The following is a 19,617-nucleotide window of genomic DNA, read 5'->3' on the forward strand; positions in this document are numbered from 1 at the left end:
TTATTCAGACTTTAAAATCTTATTATCTAAACGTCCGAATATATCTTTTGATGGATGAAAGAAATCTCTGTTGCGGCTTATTGTATCTATGATACAATTCATCTACGAGAATGTAGACCCTGACAAAAAAAAATAATCCTAATTCACAATTTACACAAACGGAGAGCGTACTAAAACTTAAGTTCGAAGACAACGATGTTAGTGTGATTTTTTGAAAACCGTATATCGATTATTTTTCATGCGATTTATATTAATTTATATCGAATTGATAATTTTATTTAAGAAAAAATAGATTTTTTCGCCACCAAAATTATTGTGTATTTAGAATCGTAGCACTAAACTATGATTTTTTTGTCACTAATGTGAGGTTCGGATTTTTTTGTCAGTGATGTTAGATTCGGATTTGATTATTGACACTATATTATTCTTTTTAGCATTATTAAAATATTGTGGTAGTTTGCAATATTTTGGTGATATGAAGACGAGAGTTTGACACGCATTTTAATACTCCAAAAAAAATTAGTTTCATAAATTATTTTATTATTTTTTTTAAATAAAAATTTATTATTTGAATTTTTATGCACAAAAGGAAAATGTAAATACAGCTGATTTTTTATGTATGCATAATAAAATATGTAAAATTTTAAAATTAAATTAAAAAAATTGATGTATTGTGCTGCATGTGACATTCATGGCAGTTATGAATTAATCATGGTTAGAGATTCATTAAAATTGGATTATGTAAAATTGATTTTGTATTACTTAGTTGCATTATTCTGCAACATTTATGGTTAAAATGAAAAAATCACATAAGTTTAATAGTTTTTTTGGTAATTAAGTCAAAAGTAAATAATTTTTTCAGGAAAAATATTTATTTCTTTTTAGGAAAATAAAATCTGTAAAATAAGGTAACTAAGTTTCCTTGTAATCCATTCCTCGGTTCTTTGGTCAAATTTTTTATATTAGAGCTATCCTAGATGCACGAAGAAAATATAGTCCCGGCAAAGAGGATGCTCCTTTCTTTGCGTGGCCATGGAAATATTTGGGCAGTTACAAGAAGCAGTCACGTGTGCGTGGAGATGAAGATGAAATATACTGAAAGAGAAAAAGATCGAGAGAGGGGGCAATTAAGAAGATGGTTTGTCACATGATGCTGCTCCGATTTTCAAATCCTATGGGGTTCCTCATGGCTCAACTGGTATGCTCTTCTATTACAATTATTTACGGTATTCTTTCTTTTTCTCATGATTTTGAATGGAATTGCGAAAAGTGTTGATTTTAATCTTGTTTGTTTGTATGTATTTGTTTGTTTGTTTAATCCCTGTGTTTTGTTTGTTTTTGGTGTTTTTGGCGATTTTTCGTGTTACATGTGATACGCTTTGTTGTTCGCTTCGCATACGACGAGGCAACTTGATCGATAGCATAGCGGTGGTGACCGATGGTGGCGGTGACGGCGGTTGCAGGACGGGATCCGGTTTCAGAAAGGAAAGCGCGCTAATTGTGCCTTAATTGAGGGCGGTAATTGTGCCTCGTTAATTATGCCTCTTTATTGAGGGCGTAAATTGTGCCTCAATTATTGATGGCGTAAATTGTGCCTCATTATTGAGGGCGTTAATTGGGCCTTATTTGAGGGCGTTAATTGTGTCTTAATTAATGATATTAATATTTTATTATTATGCCTTAATTAAGAGCTTAATTGTCTCAATCATGAGCATGATTGTGGGAATATTTTGATGTAATCTGTTAAATATATCGACTTATATTCTTTTTGTTTCTCTTGTTTTATTTTCAAGATTTTTGGAAGAAGGCCGGTTTTCTTTTCGGACATTAAAGTTTTATTGTCTAAATTTCCCCGGTCATCTTGCATGTCCGACGGTTAGATAATAAGCTTTCTTGAATGAAAGAATTATCACGGTGAATTGCCGATTCTCGTTGAGATTTATTCTCATTTTCAAAAAAAAAAAAAAAAAGTTTCCTTGTAATCCAACAACTTTACTTATAATGAGGTAAATTTGGTTTGGAATTTTATAAATAATCAACCATTCCCGATAATTAAATAATACAGGAATTAAATTAACTAATTTGAATAAATTATTTTAAGTTACATAATTATTTCAGAAGACAATACTCTTTGTCCTATTGAACTTTTATTATATGGACAATACTTTGTCCTATTGAACTATTATTAGATGGACAGATTATTTGTGAGGCATTTTAAAACTTGTATAAATGACAGTTTCAAAAGTTATTTTTAGTTTTTTATGATATTGAAAAAAAAATTAAAAATAAGTCATGAAATTATATTCTATATGAGTGGAACAAAGTAACACTAATTTATAACTAACACGCAAACATTGTTGAAGAAAAAATCTAGAAACACATTCAGTTATAATATTACTAGAATTTTTATAACATTGATAAAATTTATTAAATAAAAATTAACCGAATGACGTAGACTCCAAACTCCAAAGTGTGAAACCAGAATGTTTTGAGTCTACAAATATATTTACAGTCACAAAGTTTTGGTTCATTTCAGTTTCAAAGATGCAACATTTGTACATGAGCTGTGTATAGGCAACAAACATTTTGCTTGCAGGTGAGGATAAACAAGAATCAACTTGAGAAAATTTGGTCTCTGTAACAAAATGCAGTATGATAATTTATACAGAAACATCATTCTCTTCCTACAATTAACTTTCCCAAGTCAACAACATTTTTACACGAAATAATTTAGAATTTAAACACCCAACAGAAAACAACCATTGAAACAAAAAGGGTCAACCACAATTCACAGTTTGTCAAATCAAAGTTCTGATGTTGAAGTATTGATCTTATCCACCAGGAAGCTCATGTTAAGATACGTCTTAGTCGGACATCATTGGGAAAGTTACTACATTATCATCTATTTCCATATGTAGGTTCATAACCTTGGTACTGCATTGCAGTTATATGCGAGCGCCCAGTATCTTGATGAACTCTATTCCTGAAGTTTATGTTACCATGTAAAGGCCAGCCCCGATCTGAGCTGGTTTCCTCATCCATATATCCACCAGCAAATCTCCTAGTTGAAACGGGTCTCTCAAAGTCCATTCTCTGCCTTGGAGCACTCTGGGACCTAACTTTAGCCTGATATGATTCTGTGTTGGCCATGTAGTTTGGGTGACCTATGTAACCGCTGAAGTAGTTCTGTGAAAATTCACTTCTAGCAGGGGTCGCAGGTCCTCTTCTACTACCACTGCTCCCTGGTCTAGATGAAATTGAGCGTGCTCCAGGGCTGTTTTCAACAGCCCAAACTGCTGCTTGATCAACTTCATGACGCATTTGCAGGGATTTTAAATGTAAGATCTCCTGACGAACTGAACCTGGGTTGGAATTCTGAGATTGTGTTGAGAGCCTCGATAGCGAGTCGAAAGGTGTGAACATGACTTCATTTTTATTCCAAGCTGGAATATGCTGTGAACTCTGGAAGACTTTGCCACCTTGCCTGAGATTCATGCGAGGCTTCCAAGTGTCCACTTCAAGGATTTTGTCACTTTTCTCATCATCAGCTTGGCTGATTTTAGATGAGGTGTCCTTGTGCCTGTTTCGCGAATTTTCTTCCATCCATTGGTCTAACCAACTTGAGCCAACATTTTTGCTCTCTGGTCTAACATTGTCCTTGATACCAGATTTTGAACTATTTCTCTGCGTGATTATAAATATAGCATAGGTATGCAAAAGTTGAGAATTAAAAGGTCATTTTACAACTTCAATATCAAGCTGCATTCAGTTGTTATGATATCTGAGGATAAATTGCATACCTTGAGAGGTGACTCATTTCTTTTACCATAAGTACGGACCTGGTGATCAAATGTTTCAAAAGATGAAATGCCCTGTTGGTGGTGGTGATCCAAAATTAGTCGCAAAAGTCACAATACAATCAAAGAAAGATAACTTGATTATAAGGAAAGAAAAGCTTCGCAAACGATTATGCCTTTCATTACAGTATACATGAGAAACTGGACTCACAGTTTGGTGTGATTGGGATGACTTGCTGCTAGATTGCGGTGATTCTGAAGTGTAAACCCGATATGCACATGCTCGAGCCTGGATTCTGGCCATAGCCTGCATTCGCTGGAGCATATGTGTACTCTGCTTTCTCACAATATGGCCTCTTACCAGTGCTTGGAGCTTCACCAATGCTTTCAGTGCCTTCAATGCCCTTCTTGCCTAGAGTAAGCCATGAACGAACTCAAATCAGCATAAGAGTTGGTACCATCCCATAGAGAAATACCAGCAATAAGAAAAGTAAAAATTATCGCATCATATATATGACATTAGTTTTTAGGCAATAGTAGATTACAGGCAACTAGACAAGGACAGGGATCAATTCATGTTCTGCATCATTTATCTAACATCAAAATGGTTGCATACAACCGCAGAAATACATTTAATTGGATTTATGAGATCATTATGTAATCTCAGATCCAGAAGGTTAAACACAATAAGATCCAAGCTATAAGAAGTACAAATTACTGCAGAAGTAAAAGAGTTCTAAAACCAAACTCCCAAGGCATCAATGTAATGTCAAGGCACAAAAAAAAGTGAAGTGATGTCATTATAGAAGCCATGCACATAAATGTATCAAGACATATAAGCGTTCTGCATCCACTAATTACAAATGTGATCAAGTATGAACGTAAAAATATGCATAATCTCCAACAGTCATGTTTAATAAAGTCACTTGTTGTAGTGGCCAAGCCAGCAACATCAGACACATGTCCACAATGCATCTAGCATGTGATCAATAATTCATTTCATTCATTATCACAATATCACTAGTTTTCTCCAGGTGAATTGCTCTTAAAGTCTTACCCTTTGCCTTCAACTAAGGTAACCCACTTGACAAAGAGGTACCTTAATAACTATCCCAACTATCATAAACATTTTCAGTCCCGTATATCAACATCATTACTTCTTTCATTACCCTAACTTCACGGTATAGCCTTGCCATACACATTAAACAAGTGATGAGCAAACTTGAATAGTTAAGCCAACTCTTGTCAAAAGCCACAATCTTTATTATATCTAGTATGATAAATAAGGCCATATAGTAAACCTAGCAAATCACCAGTACAATCCTAGATTTTTTCAAGAATGAAATCGACCAAATGTTTACATGTAACCTCTATTATTGAAACAAGCAAAAATACTTCCTAGAGTATGCAATTACAATATTAAACACAAAACTCTATAAGCACTTACAAATTAACACATGCACTATTACTAACAACCCAATCTTTTCAGATTCACTCAAAATCATAACCAAGGTCCATATACATACATAAAGTATCCAACTACAAAGAAAAACAGATGGGTTATCCAAGAAATCAGTGAAAACATAGAAGCTAGAGTAAATTCCAGCAATTCAAAAGGGTTGTCCTAGAAATCTATGACATAGAAAACAAAGACAATTAAAAATGGACTGACCACAGTAAGGCCATGAACAAACTCATACTCAACATAAGACTTGGTACCAACGAAGAAAGCAATACCAGCCATACGGGAGTATTTTTTTATTTTTAAATAACTAGATTATTTCAATTTTTCAGGCAACAGTAGATTACATGAAACTACACAAAGACAGGGACCAATTTATTAGGTCATAATATAATCTCTGATCCAAGGTTAAGCACAGTATACACTGGACACAAACATGAAAGAAGTGCAAATTACAGCGGATGTAATAGAATGTTGCAAGACCAAACTACCAAGGCATCAATGTGATGTACGAAGTGATGTCATAATAGAAGCCATGCACACAAATGTATCAAATAATTTAGAACCATTATGCATCCACTAATTAAACATGTGATAAAGTAGGTAATATAATATACTATATAATTAAAAGTAACATTATTTAAAATATCCAATGTAATTAAAATGAATTGATTTGTAAGACTGTTATCATTCCTAGTTGCAGATCCAAATGAAGAAAAGTCATAAAGGTGCTTAATGAAGAGTTTTATTTCTAGCTTTGCATATCTAGAGTCATGCTTTGTAGATCAAATAAACATATACTTTAATACAATAATGACTTGTCCCACCTACCTCCAATTACAAGTCCATCCACCTTATAGAAAATTCTAAAGGGATAATATACTTTCATCATACAACCTGCAATAGAATATGCTTTTTATAAAGTTTTTACTTTCAAAATAATATATAAAAGACAAAGTTGTAACTAGTTGTCGCATTTTTATAGACAAGTAAAAAAGTTCAATTTCGTCAAATAAACTTAATGTGTTCACTAGTTTATTTCGTCAAATAAACTTAATATGTTCACTAGTTTGTTCTTCTAGGTGCATTGCACCCTAAAGTCTTAGGCCTTTTGCCTTCAACCAAGGCAAACCACTTGATTAAGAGGTGCCTTAATAAATAATGCACCAATCATAAAACATATATCAACATCATTACTTCCTTTCATTACCCTAACATCACGGAATAGCTCCACCCATACACATTCCAAACAAGTGATGACCCATCTTGAATAATTAAGCCAATCTTTGTCAAAATCCCTGATCATTATTCTATCTAGTATCAAATAATGCAATATAGTAAAACCAAATTCAAACACCTCTCTTCAAATCACCGTGCAACTCCAAAATTTTCAGCAATGAAATTGATCAAATGCTCCAACGTATCCTTTATTAGAGAAACAAGAAAAACTTCCCCAGGTTTGCAAATAAAATATCAAACACACAATTCAAGAAACACCATGTACATATTAACACAATCACTAATTACCCTATAATTTCAAATTCCCTCAAAATCGAAACCATACACATACATAAATGAAACCGATTCACACTTTCTTGAGCTATAATCACAAAAGTATCAAAAGGGCCATCCAAGAATTCAGTAACAAAACATAAAATCCAAACATAAATCCCACAAATTCAAAAGAGTTTCAAGAAATGACTGACCAAATAAGCTCTAAAAGCAGATTGCACAACAACAGCAGCCCATTCCTTCCTCTGGTCTCTAGCCTCTCTGCCATACCCGGGCCCACACCTCCCACCTTGAGCGGCCCCACCACTGGTCAGCCTCACAACCTCAGCAGCCGCCTGAGCAGCCGCAAGCGCCGCCTCGGCCACAGCAGCAGTCGCCGCCGCCACTGCAATAGCATGCTTGTTAGCATCAACAGAAGAAGAAGATGACGAGGTGGGCCCACCACTAGATCTAACACTCCGACGAGCCTCGGCGGTGGACGGCGGGTGTTTCTTGGTGAAAAGAGAGCGGAGCCACCGTGTTGTCTTACCCATGTGGAGATAAAATCATTTGCTGGGTTGTTTTGTTTTTGTGAAGTGAAGAGTGAAGAGAGACAAATATATTATGGGAGAGTGTTGTGTTCGAGTTGAAGACAAGAGTGGTCGTGGTCTAGACAGAAGTGAAGAGAGGTGTTTGAATTTTGTGGAGGAAACTTGTGTCCACACTAGCTGGCACCCATCTTTATATCGCTCTCACTGTGTATGAGTGTATCAAACTATCAATGTACCATAGTTCTAAGACCATCCACAATGCTGTGGACAAGTTTTTCTTCAATGGGCCCCATTTGGATACCACCTCATCACAAAACTGTCCACCGTCCAAAACTATCCAAGCTCATGCAATGTACAGCCCATTTGCTTTATTTTTGTAGGACCCATTTTAATTATTTTATTGTCTCATATTTGTAGTAAATTTACGTATGCTATGTCGTTACAATTTAACTTAATTTTTCTAATTCTCATATTCTGTGTTTATTTTTTAAAAAATTTTATTAAAATAAAAAACATATCATGTAATTAAAATGCATCATATTATTAAAAACTTAAATGATAAAATGTTACATAAACATCACACAGGAAAGCATTAAATTTAAAAATTACAATATAAAAATTAACGATTGTTGTGAAACTGCGAGATATGCTCAATCAAGTCATTTTGGAGCTGACGATGTGTCCGTTTATCACGCAGCTGTATGATATTTTGAATATACGTTTCATACGGGATAAAAGGTTCTTCACCTAAATTTGGTTGCATTAAGCCATTTGTTGCATCATCATAAGTTGGTAAAGGACCAAATTGAGTGGCGTACGTGTCCCTCTCGTCTTCAACAATCATGTTATGTATTATGATGCATGCTCTCATAATTCTCCCAAGATCCGCTTTGTCCCAAAAACGTGAAGGACCACGAACAATTGCGAAACGAGACTGCAACACACCAAACGCTCGTTCAACATCTTTTCGCTGACTTTCTTGATATTTCGAAAATAATTTTCTTTTCTCACCTTGTGGACGTGATATTGTTTTCACAAATGTTGCCCATTCAGGATATATTCCATCTGTCAAGTAGTAGCCCATATTATAATTGTTCCCATTGATAGTATAATTTACCTCTGGAGCACGACCTTGTAACACTTCATCAAATACTGGTGATCGGTCTAATACATTTATGTCATTATTTGATCCAGCAACTCCAAAAAATGCATGCCATATCCATAGATCAGATGAAGCAACAGCTTCTAGTAAAATTGTTGCAACTCCTTTGTGACCACTCATGAACATTCCCTTCCACGCTTTAGGACAATTTTTCCACTGCCAGTGCATGCAGTCAATGCTGCCCATCATACCAGGAAATCCACGAGCCTCGCCCATCTGTAGTAGACGTTCTACATCATTGGAGTTCGGCTTGCGCAAGTATTCACTCTCAAATATCATAATGATATTAGAGACAAATTTCTTTAAGCATTCAATCGCCGTAGTCTCTCCAATACGAACATAATCATCAACAGCGTCAGCAGATACTCCATACGCCAACATACGTATTGCTGCAGTGCATTTTTGTAAAGGTGATAAGCCTTTTCTTCCCACTGCATCGATTCTTTGTTGAAAGTATGGATCAGAATTTGAAAGAGCATCCACAATACGCAGAAAAACATGTCTTCCCATACGAAATCTTCGGCGGAAGATTTGTTCAGGATATACTGGATTCGGTGAAAAGTAATCATTCATGAGACGCTGATGACCTGATTCACGGTCTCTGAATATACTTTTTCGAGGCTTGGATCGTGAGCTCTGTCCGTATATTTCATGATACAACTCAAGACGACGATTGTCTTCAGCATCATCGAAACAAAACTCATCGATGAATTCTTCAGTAAACTTTTCTAGTGAAGGTGTTTGATCCATTGTAAAGTGAATTGAACAAACTAACACAAGTAGTTTATATAGAAGAAAAAAACGAATATATTCTAACACTAGCCTCCAACGGCTACATTACAAACAAATGAAAACAAACACTAGACTCCAACGGCTATATTACAAACAAATGAAAACAAACACTAGACTCCAACGGCTATATTACAAACAAATGAAAACAAACACTAGACTCCAACGGCTATATTACAAACAAATGAAAACAAACACTAGCCTCCAACGGCTACATTACAAACAAATAAAAACAAACTAGTTCCTTGCCATAATTTTTTCAAGCAATTTTGAATGAGCCATCCGCTGAATATCATTCATTTTAGTAGTATCTGCCAAAATGACTTGTAAATCCATTTCAGTTTGCTTTGCCTCAATCTCTTTTTCTCGAGTCTCAATTTCCTTTTGACGAGTTTCATTTATTGCTTCCATTAGATTTAGCTTTCGACATGTACTAGCTCGTAATTCTTCCCACTCATCGGACGCTTGTACCGCTCTTGCCTTTCCCTTTCCCTTTCTTTTAGCCGCTTCCCTACCTTTAGGACGAACAGGAGATTCAGCAACATTCTCACTTGTTGGTGTATCGTTATTTCCCGATGATGAGTAAGCTCCAGAGCTGCTTATTTTAGTTCTTTTCGAACTGTCAGTGGTTGAAGGAGTTCTCCACTTGGGTTGTCTACGAAGCTCAAACCAATGCTTATCAAAGTTAGACTTCTTTTTGTATTTGGCAGAATGCAAAATATGAGCTTTCTCATTTACGTCATCCAAATTTGCACCACTCCCCATTTTCTTATAAGCGTCTTCATAACATGATCCAAATTTCTGAGCACCTTCATTTATGCGTTGCCACCTTTTTCTCATAGCTGCAGCTCCTCTCTTGATGACACCGGGATTATCTTCCTCGCAATATTGTTGAATTCGGTCCCAAAATGCGTCGGCTTTTTGATCAGTGCCCACTAGGGGATCAATTGACACATTCAACCATGCACTTATTAAAAGCTTATCTTCAGCCCACTTCCACTGTCCAGTAATTTCTCGTACTTCTTCAGTTTCCTCAAAATCATCATTTAGATCAATAAAATTTCTATTATTAAAGGCGGGCACTTGTGAGTGTGGAGAATTTTCGAAATTAGGAGGTGATTGTTGAGTTTCAAATTGTGAATTTGAAAATGTAGGAAATGGATACTGATATGGAGAATTTTGAGGATATGAAAATGGATATTGAGAATTTTGAGAATGTGGAAATGGGTATTGAGAATTTGGGGTTTGAGAATTAAAATTTTGTGGATTTGGGAAATAAGAATTTGGATATGGATATGGAAATTGAGGGTTCGGATTTGTAGAATTTGGAGGTGGGGGATTATTTGGATTCATCTTTTGAGAGAAATTTTAATTTTTCAAGAAGTAAGAGTGTGAATAATAAAATGTGAATTTTTAGGTATTTATAAAAAAAAAATCTTACCGTTAATATATTAACGTTACATTCGTAACGTTAATATTACCGTTTCCTCATTTCAATTGTTGATGTATGTGTATAAAGTAGCTGCAGCATTTTTCAGTTTTTGTAATAAAATAATATAAATAAGCAGGTTTTACAGAAGTTGTCCAGGGACACCATGCTGTCCATGGCCGCTTTTTTTAACTTCTCTCCAATGCTAAACATGTGTATATGAGGTGCCCACTTCTTTTTTGCATGCCCCGAGGCACAATGTGTCCCTGCATTGTAGATGGTCTAATTTTTTTCTTATTTCCATTTTTTTTACTTCCAAAAAAATTAGATTTTTGTGAATAAGAAATTAAGAATATGTACTTGTATATATAGAGTTTCTATTTAAATTTTATTTATTTTATAAAATATAGCATGTTTCATAAATTAAAATATTATAACAATGAAAAATATATCCTCGGAAAGAATTATTACAAAACATGTGCGAAACAGCACTTTTGTAAAATTCATGATGTACTTATTCAAATTTTATGTAATATATATATAATTTAATTATAAAAATATTTTAATATATCGGAACAAATTTTAAAACATGTGCTAGTTAATACTTAATATACACTTGCATGTCATGACTTATGTTATTTTAAAACTAATTATTCACATCCACGAAAATTAAGAACATTGGTAAGTGAATATTTTTTAGACCAATAATTTATTGTCATGATTATTTAAATAATTTAATTTAATATATTTATTACGAGGAAGACGACTTTATATATAATTATCCAATAAATGGAGGCAAGAAAAAAGAACATCCCTTAAATATTAAATCCTGTTGCCAAAATCAAGTGCTTTTTACACCCCCTGCCCCAAGAGTTGCATGTTAATTACGAAAAAATGCCATCAGTTTTTCTCTTTTTGTGCACTATCTTGGAGAAGACAAATATTCTATCTACTAAAGCACTTCATTTGTTTGCCTCATTAAAACCCACTCATATTTAACTATCAACTACAGTGTGCTATATTTGTAATCACGTGCTTCCTTTCGATAAATACAACAAATGTTCAGACAACTTAAATAAGCCCAGATCAATTGTCTCCTTCTTTTTTTCCGAAAAAGAGATTTCCTCTTTCCTGCATTCAGAACTAGCAGGGAAGCCGCCAAAACAGAAGTCAGCTATACCCGAATTCCACCACATTTTTTCCAGATCAGTCCATTTTCTTATGTGCAAAATTTAATTCCAATTCAGACGGTGCCGATTTTAACTTCTCCACAACCTCAAGAGGAAATGTTCAGAGTAAATTTCTTGACCCATTTGGCTGTCTCCTTCGTTCTTTTCCGCATCTGTTTCTTCCTCTGCGGTACTTTCAAAATGATCAGCGACACTTCCAAAAGATTGGTCAGTTCCTTATTTTTTCCACCACAACACTGCCAAAATGAAATTCAAAATCATTTTCATAGGATAGTGGACAAGATTGAAACAGGGTTTCAATTCTCTCATCTTCAAGCAAGCTGGACTTTGTTCATTTTGGAAGACAACGAATTGAGGAATGAAAGAGGTTATTTCTTAAACAAAGAATGTCTTTCTAAATTAATTGTCTGGAATTTTAATTTTTTCTTTTAATCAAAGTTTTGTTTTTGTTTCTCAGGTATCTTATAATCATTTGAAAATTGATAATTTTCCCTCTTTGTGCAATGATTCTGGTAAGTTTCGGCGCTATCATCATTTGTTAGAAAAATAACACATGTTTTACACTGTATGATTTTTTTTTTCATGACTGATTTAGAGAGGAAGGATAAAAGAAGAATGTTGAATGAAAAGGGTGATAAAGAGAATAATCACACAATGATGAACCTGGATGATGGATGTGCAGGTAACTATGGCTGCTTTTAAGATGTTGAATGATACAATCTCATTGTTGAATTTTTATTATGTGTGTGTGTTTTTGTGGATTGTGATTGCCACTTCTGGTTCCCTCTCTACAATATGGACTAATTTTTGCACACACAGTAGTCAATAGTGTTGTTTCCGCTTCTTATGTTTTTAGAATCTTATAATGTTCAATATAGCTCACTGATTCTGTATAATCATTGTTAGGTGTACACACAGTAGTCAATAGTGTTGTTTCCGCTTCTTATGTTTTTATAATCTTATAATGTTCATCTGTATAATCATTGTTAGGTGTACATTTTGTTCTGTGTTGTGTTTGCAGTTTTGTTAAATACCCCTGGCTCTTCTTGTGTTACTGCAAAGACACCTTTGTCCAACCAATCCATTCCCTCTAATGGATCCCCAGGTATCTAATTTTCCATTAAATTAAGTTGTTTTGTAAATTACGCCCGTGGAAATGAAGTTCCATTAAACATGAGTTTCAAATTTGAAAGCAGAGTATAAGCCTGCAAATATTCAGTCCAGCCGCGGTTTTTTGCAAAATTGTATGTTGCAAAGCCCTGGCAATTATACTGCTACTACAAGAAGCCCGCTCTCCAACATTTCCAACTCTGCAAATGCTTCTAAAGGTATTCTATTTCTATTACTGCAAAAACACCATTGTCCAACCAATCCATTCCCTCCAATGGATCGCCAGGTAGCTGTAGTTCAATGTTCGATTAAATTCACTTCATATGTTTTGTTAATTTTGCCCAGCTAATGAAGTTTCAAATTTGACAGTAGCTTATAAGCCTGCAAATATTCAGTCCAGCCGTGGTTTTTTGCAAAATGGTATGTTCAACAGCCCTGTCAATTATTCTGCTACTACACGAAGCCCACTCTCCACCATTTCCAACTCTGCAAATGCTTCCACAGGTATTTTAATTTTATTTACAGAACATAGATTAATAATTTTAAATAGTGGATTTCAGATGATGGTAATTAGTTAATTCTCTGCATATGTTGATTACATAAGCTAATGAGGAGTACTGTCTTTTATATCTCTCCTTAAAAAAATGTTATGTGCAGGCGTCTTCATTAACCCTGGTTCTTCCTTCTTTACAAATACTACAAGGCCTTTGTCTACAGGTATTTTATTTATATTTACAGAACATAGACTCATAATTTTAAATAGTCTCTTCCATATTTGTCAATTTGTCAATTCTTCTCCATGCAGTTAGTCTAAATCCTCTTTCCCCACTATCAAAGAATCAAGGAAGTAGTGCTTTTGCAAATACTCCGGTTGCTGCTTCTTCTATCACTCAATGTTCTCCGTTAACCACCTCTACAACAGCTGGGCAAAAAAGACCAGCTCCCAATCGAGGAGCACCCTCCACACCGGTAAGGACCAAGAACAAAAAAAGCAAGACGGTGGATACGGAGACTTTGACACAGAGCACCACATGTTTGTTTGGAGAGGACGAAGGCCCAGGTATCTTCCTTTCCAAGCATTATCTCCTGTTTTCAGGCTCACAAGTTCATGTGGGTGGTCAACGCATAACGTTTTACATTAATTTAATGTAGAGTTGAACAATGCACAACCTGATGTTGTCACTGAGGATTGTGAACTCATTTACGATGGTGGTCAGTTATAAGAACTATCTTTTTAAACATTTTCTACGTTTCTTTATTCGTTGGATGGCCCAATGACTCCATGTTTATGACAGATTTGCTTAGTGATTCTGATATTGATGATGAAGACATTATTAATGAGCAGGGAGATTCAATGTTTTCAGATGGAGTTCCTACTCAAGAAGGCATGTTTTTTTTAACTTTCCTTTGCATTGCTTGAAAGACTGCAGAATACTATCCCCCTGCTATTCCTAACAGGTTTAAACATTCAGGTTATTGCAGCTTGGGTCCTCCAACTGCAGTGTGCCAACATTGCCATGCAATCATGTGGAAAGAAGAGCGTGTCAACAAGAACGTTATAAAAGGAACCCATGAATTCTCCACATGTTGTGGTAAGGGCCAGATAAAACTTCCAAAAGCGCCTCCTACACCCTCATTCCTACATCAAGTTTATAATGATCCAAAGAAGGCCAAGAAATTCAGGAACAATATTAGGATGTACAATACAATGTTCGCTTTTACCTCAATGGGTGGAAAAGTGGACCATTCAATTAATAACGGTTCATCACCATACATATACCGTCTTAATGGTCAGAACCATCACGTTTTCGGTTCGCTGATACCCAACGAAGGAGATGACCCCAAGTTCTGCCAACTCTACATTTACGACACGGAAAATGAATTACAGAATAGACTGAAGTGGGTAAAGGTTGATGATGGGAAGATAGTTGATACTGAGATTGTCAAAGGTTTGTTGGACATGCTTGATTCCACTAATGAGCTGGTTCCTTTCTTCCGCATGGCCCGTGAGAGGTTCAAAGATCAACCTGTACAAGATCTTAAAATTGTAATGAAGGTATCTCGTGCAGCAAGCGGAAGAGAGAATTTCATTGGCCCTTCAAACGAAGTCGGTGCAATCATGGTTGGTGATTTGGAAGATACATGTGGCGAAAGAGATATCATCATTGAATCCAAGAGTCACGGTCTAGAGCGTATTTCAGATATACATCCTAAACTCATGGCCTTGCAATACCCTCTTCTTTTTCCATGCGGCGAGGATGGATATCACGATGATATCCCTTATTCGGAGACCCAAAAAAATTCAGCAAAGAAGCGTCAAAGAGTGACCATGAAGGAGTATTACTCATATAGGTTACAAGTTCGGAATGATGAAGGTACATTGTTACAAATTAATCCCACTTTCATGAAATTTTGTTACACCAGATTATCACTTATACTATCAAGATTTTAACTGATTTTTTTACTAACCAATTCATTAAATTTATATGTCCAGGGAACACTCCAAGGTTGGGAGGCAGATTGTTCCAACAATATATTGTTGATGCTTTTTCTGCTATTGAGCAAGCCCGGTTGTGGTGGTTTCGTACTCACCAAACCACTCTGCGTAATGATCTTTACTCTAACATGCGCACAAGGTTGCGAAATGGTGAGGATTGTACCACTAATGTCGGTAAGGGCTTTATACTCCCTGCAAGTTTCTTAGGTTCTAAACGGTACATGCAAGAAAATTTCCAAGATGCACTTGCCGTATGTCGTTACATTGGTCATCCGGATATATTCCTGACTATGACCACTAACCCTTTGTGGGATGAGATAGTTCAGATGATGAAGAACATGCCTGATTGTTTGACAGTAGACTGCCCTGACATAATAGCACGGGTTTTCAAACTAAAGCTTGATCAAATTGTGGATGATATTAAGAAGAAATCATATTTTGGAAACTGTGTTGCACGTAAGTCATTCAAATGTACATTTCATATTTTGGAAATTTGATTTTGGATGAATAAAGACCACTTAATAGTACTTAATCATATGCACTAAATATTTGCACCAACACCTTCATTCATTTGTTGTCATAATCACATTTTTACTGAATTACGTGTATTTATCATCTCTAAGATTTTACAATGTGTCTATTTGTCAGTTATGTATGTTGTCGAGTTCCAGAAAAGAGGCTTGCCGCATGTCCATATGCTTATATGGTTAGATTCTGATTCGAAGAAAAAATTGAGCTCCAATGTAGATCAGTTTGTTTCCGCTGAAATTCCAGACCCAGAGATAGATGCAGTTGGCTATGCTGCTGTTGCTAGGCATATGATGCACGGACCATGTGGTAGGGATAACACTAAATCACCATGTATGAAGAATATGAAATGTACAAAACATTTCCCTAAGCAGTGAGTGCTGTTTTCCCACTACATACTCCATGTATTGTATGTGTCACTATAAATTTACAAACAGTTATAACATATGATTCTTTGATGTGTTTTTTTAGGTATTCAGCCCAAACATATTTTGATCAATCTGGCTTCCCCGTGTATAGACGACGCAATACTGGAATCACTGTCAAAAAGGGGAAGGTGGAGCTCGATAACCAATATGTTGTTCCATACAACAGGGATTTGCTGGTAAAGTATCAGTGTCACATGAACGTCGAAATTTGTTGTCATGCACGTTCTCTGAAATATCTATTCAAATATTGTCTCAAAGGACACGATCGCGCCACAGTGGAGGTTTCCTCAAGAAAAAAACAACATGTTGATACCAATGCTCCTGTAGATGAAATACAGCAATATTTTGATGGGAGGTACATCTGTGGTTGTGAGGCTGCATATCGTATATTCGGGTATGATGTCCATTATCGTTCAATTTCAGTGCTTCGACTCTCATTTCATCTCCCAGGTGCACGTAATTGTACCTTTAAAGAGGATGAAAATTTGAAGAAAGTGATAGAAAGAGAAAAATATAAGCATAGTCAACTTGAAGCTTTTTTCTTATTAAACCAGAGGGATGCAAATGCTAGGAACTACACTTATGATGAACTGCCAAGATATTATGTGTGGAACGAGGCTGATAGGATATGGACAGTGCGCAAGAGAGGGAGCCAAGTAGGAAGGCTTTATTATACACATCACAGTTCTGGAGAGATATGGTATTTACGTCTGTTACTTACAAAGGTGCGCGGCCCGACTTCTTTTGATTCTCTAAAAACTGTAGCTGGTGTTGTTTATAGAACATTTAAAGAAGCATGTCAGAAATATGGATTGTTGGATGATGATAATGAATGGCATGAGGTTTTAGAAGAATGTTCAAAATCAGGTTTTCCACCACAGATTCGAGAGCTATTTGTTCACATAATGGTAAATTGTCAAGTTAGTGATCTTGGAATGTTATGGTTAAAGCACTGGAAAGCTATGACTGACGATATTATAATGCAACGTCGGAACCAGACTGGAATTAGAGACTCTTCCATAGACGACAAGCAGCTTCAATGGATGGTTTTGGGAGGTAATACTACTTTCACTTTCTTCTAATTTTTATATAACACTGAAGTATTAATTACAATTATAATTGATAATTGAATCATCGTTCCAAACATCATCCTTATACAGTCAACAATTTTAAAAATCATAACTCATACAAAAATTTTATATTAGTTGAACTTCCTCTTATTTACATAGTAAATTCCCTCTGGTTTTATCATGTACCAGTATATTCACACTCTTACACAACACAAAATCTGCTTTAATAAATAGTTTAGGGAGGTAGTAGTACTTTCAAATTGTTCTAATTTAGATATAACACAGAACACTGGTGATTTAATACTGCCTTCTCAAATTACAAAGTCAAGAAAATATATTTTCTAAACACATAGGTTCATTTAATATTTCTACGGTTTGCTCTGATATACAAAACGAATTAACTCTCACTTTATCATGTACCATATCTGCATTGCAGCTATTGATAAGCTACTACGTTCAATTGGTAAGTCTCTAAAACAATTCCGCCAGCTACCGCAACCTCCAGCAGCCTTTCTACAAACTGGTGCTGATAATTTGATTGTTGAGGAAACAAGTTACAATGTTGGTGAGATGGAACAACAATTCAGTCAGCTTTACCCTAATTTGAATAAGGAGCAACTGCAGGTTTATAATGAAGTTTTCAACGCTGTGCAAGCTGGAAATGGTGGAATATTTTTTGTTTATGGCAGCGGTGGCTGTGGTAAGACATACATCTGGAAAACGTTGATATACCGGTTAAGGTCCATGGGTAAGATTGTGCTTCCAGTTGCATCATCCGGGATAGCTGCTACTCTTATGCCAGGAGGAAGGACAGCACACTCCAGGTTTAAGATTCCTATTCTGTTGGATGATTATTCATCCTGTTCAATTACTCAGGACTCTGATATCGCTCAACTAATTAAATCTACCAGCCTTATCATATGGGACGAGGCTCCTATGCAGCATCGACATGCTTTCGAATGCCTTGATCGTTCACTCCGTGATATTATGAAATCAGTAAGTCCGGAAAGAGCTGAAATGCATTTTGGTGGTATACCTATTCTACTAGGTGGTGATTTTAGACAGATTCTCCCGGTCATCAATCTTGGTTCAAGGCCTGAAATTGTCAATGCCTGTATTACAAGATCAAGGATATGGCGTGCAGCGAAGATAATCATATTGAAACAAAATATGCGCCTTGGACAGGGCAGTACAGAAGAAGAAAGAGAATCCTTGAGACTTTTTGCTGAGTGGGTTCTCAAGGTTGGTGATGGAAATCTTCTAACTCCTGATGATGTATTACTTCAGTATGGTGAAGATGCTATTGTTATCCCAGCAGATCTCTGTGATACCGAGACATCCAACACGGTAGATAATTTGATCAAATGGACTTATCCAGACTTCTCTACCAATTACAAATCTCCAAAGTATATAAGTGAAAGGGCAATTTTAACCCCAACTAATAACACAGTTGGCCACCTCAATTCTGTTATTGTGGATACAATTCCTGATGAGACTTTCTCATATTTCAGCAGTGACAAGGCAGAAGAATTTGGGGGAACTGCTTCTGATCTTAACCTCGCATTCCCACCTGAATATCTTCATTCTTTGAACGTTCCTGGACTACCACTTCATGAAATGAAACTCAAGGTTGGTGTTGCGGTGATGCTCATGAGGAATCTAAACCAAACTCTTGGCCTATGTAACGGGACAAGAATGATGGTCACTAAATGCATGAGATATTGTGTTCAATGTGAAGTCATTTGTGGTGCATTTGTCGGTACGAGACATTTCATTCCTAGGATGGAACTATTCCCCACTGAAACAAAGCTTCCTTTCAAGTTAATACGCAAGCAAATGCCTTTACAAATTTGTTACTCTATGACAATTAACAAGTCACAAGGACAATCTTTGGAGAGAGTTGGTCTATTTTTGCCCAATTCTGTATTTACTCATGGAGCGGTCAGCAGAGTTACATCACGGGAAGGACTCAAAATCTTCATTGACTCCAATTCTGGTGATCCAACAAGCATAACAGACAACATAGTTTACAAAGAAGTCTTCTATAACCTTCCTAAAGTTTAATCATTCCGAAGCACAACACCAACTCTCCATCATGCTCTCTGTGTTAGTT

General features: G+C 35.8%; 4 protein-coding genes across 4 annotated transcripts; 1 reads left to right on the plus strand and 3 right to left on the minus strand.

The window, feature by feature from the left end:
• Positions 1-2,597: 2,597 nt before the first annotated feature.
• Positions 2,598-7,519, minus strand: LOC108210409 (protein IQ-DOMAIN 23). Its single transcript, XM_017381676.2, has 4 exons — positions 6,966-7,519; positions 4,009-4,209; positions 3,801-3,872; positions 2,598-3,684 (listed from the first exon to the last, which is right to left on the minus strand). The coding sequence occupies exons 1-4, from the start codon at positions 7,302-7,304 to the stop codon at positions 2,899-2,901; spliced, it is 1,398 nt and encodes a 465-aa protein (XP_017237165.1). The 5' UTR covers positions 7,305-7,519; the 3' UTR covers positions 2,598-2,898.
• Positions 7,520-7,823: 304 nt separating this feature from the next.
• Positions 7,824-9,213, minus strand: LOC108212032 (uncharacterized). The gene has a single exon (XM_017383762.2). The coding sequence runs from the start codon at positions 9,211-9,213 to the stop codon at positions 7,921-7,923; it is 1,293 nt and encodes a 430-aa protein (XP_017239251.1). The 3' UTR covers positions 7,824-7,920.
• A 276-nt stretch (positions 9,214-9,489) lies between these two features.
• LOC108212033 (glutathione S-transferase T3-like) lies at positions 9,490-10,605 on the minus strand. Its single transcript, XM_017383764.1, has one exon. It carries the CDS (start codon positions 10,603-10,605, stop codon positions 9,490-9,492), a length of 1,116 nt encoding a protein of 371 aa, XP_017239253.1.
• A 1,624-nt stretch (positions 10,606-12,229) lies between these two features.
• On the plus strand, positions 12,230-19,568 carry LOC108212034 (uncharacterized). Its single transcript, XM_017383765.1, has 15 exons — positions 12,230-12,238; positions 12,329-12,383; positions 12,467-12,553; positions 12,893-12,976; positions 13,068-13,199; positions 13,327-13,485; positions 13,639-13,698; positions 13,787-14,041; positions 14,134-14,193; positions 14,277-14,366; positions 14,454-15,356; positions 15,476-15,934; positions 16,127-16,379; positions 16,478-17,490; positions 17,941-19,568. Exons 1-15 carry the CDS (start codon positions 12,230-12,232, stop codon positions 19,566-19,568), a joined length of 5,247 nt encoding a protein of 1,748 aa, XP_017239254.1.
• The last annotated feature ends 49 nt before the right edge of the window (positions 19,569-19,617 follow it).

The sequence above is a fragment of the Daucus carota genome, chromosome 3, assembly GCF_001625215.2.
Source record: "Daucus carota subsp. sativus chromosome 3, DH1 v3.0, whole genome shotgun sequence".
NCBI classification, from domain to species: domain Eukaryota; kingdom Viridiplantae; phylum Streptophyta; class Magnoliopsida; order Apiales; family Apiaceae; genus Daucus; species Daucus carota.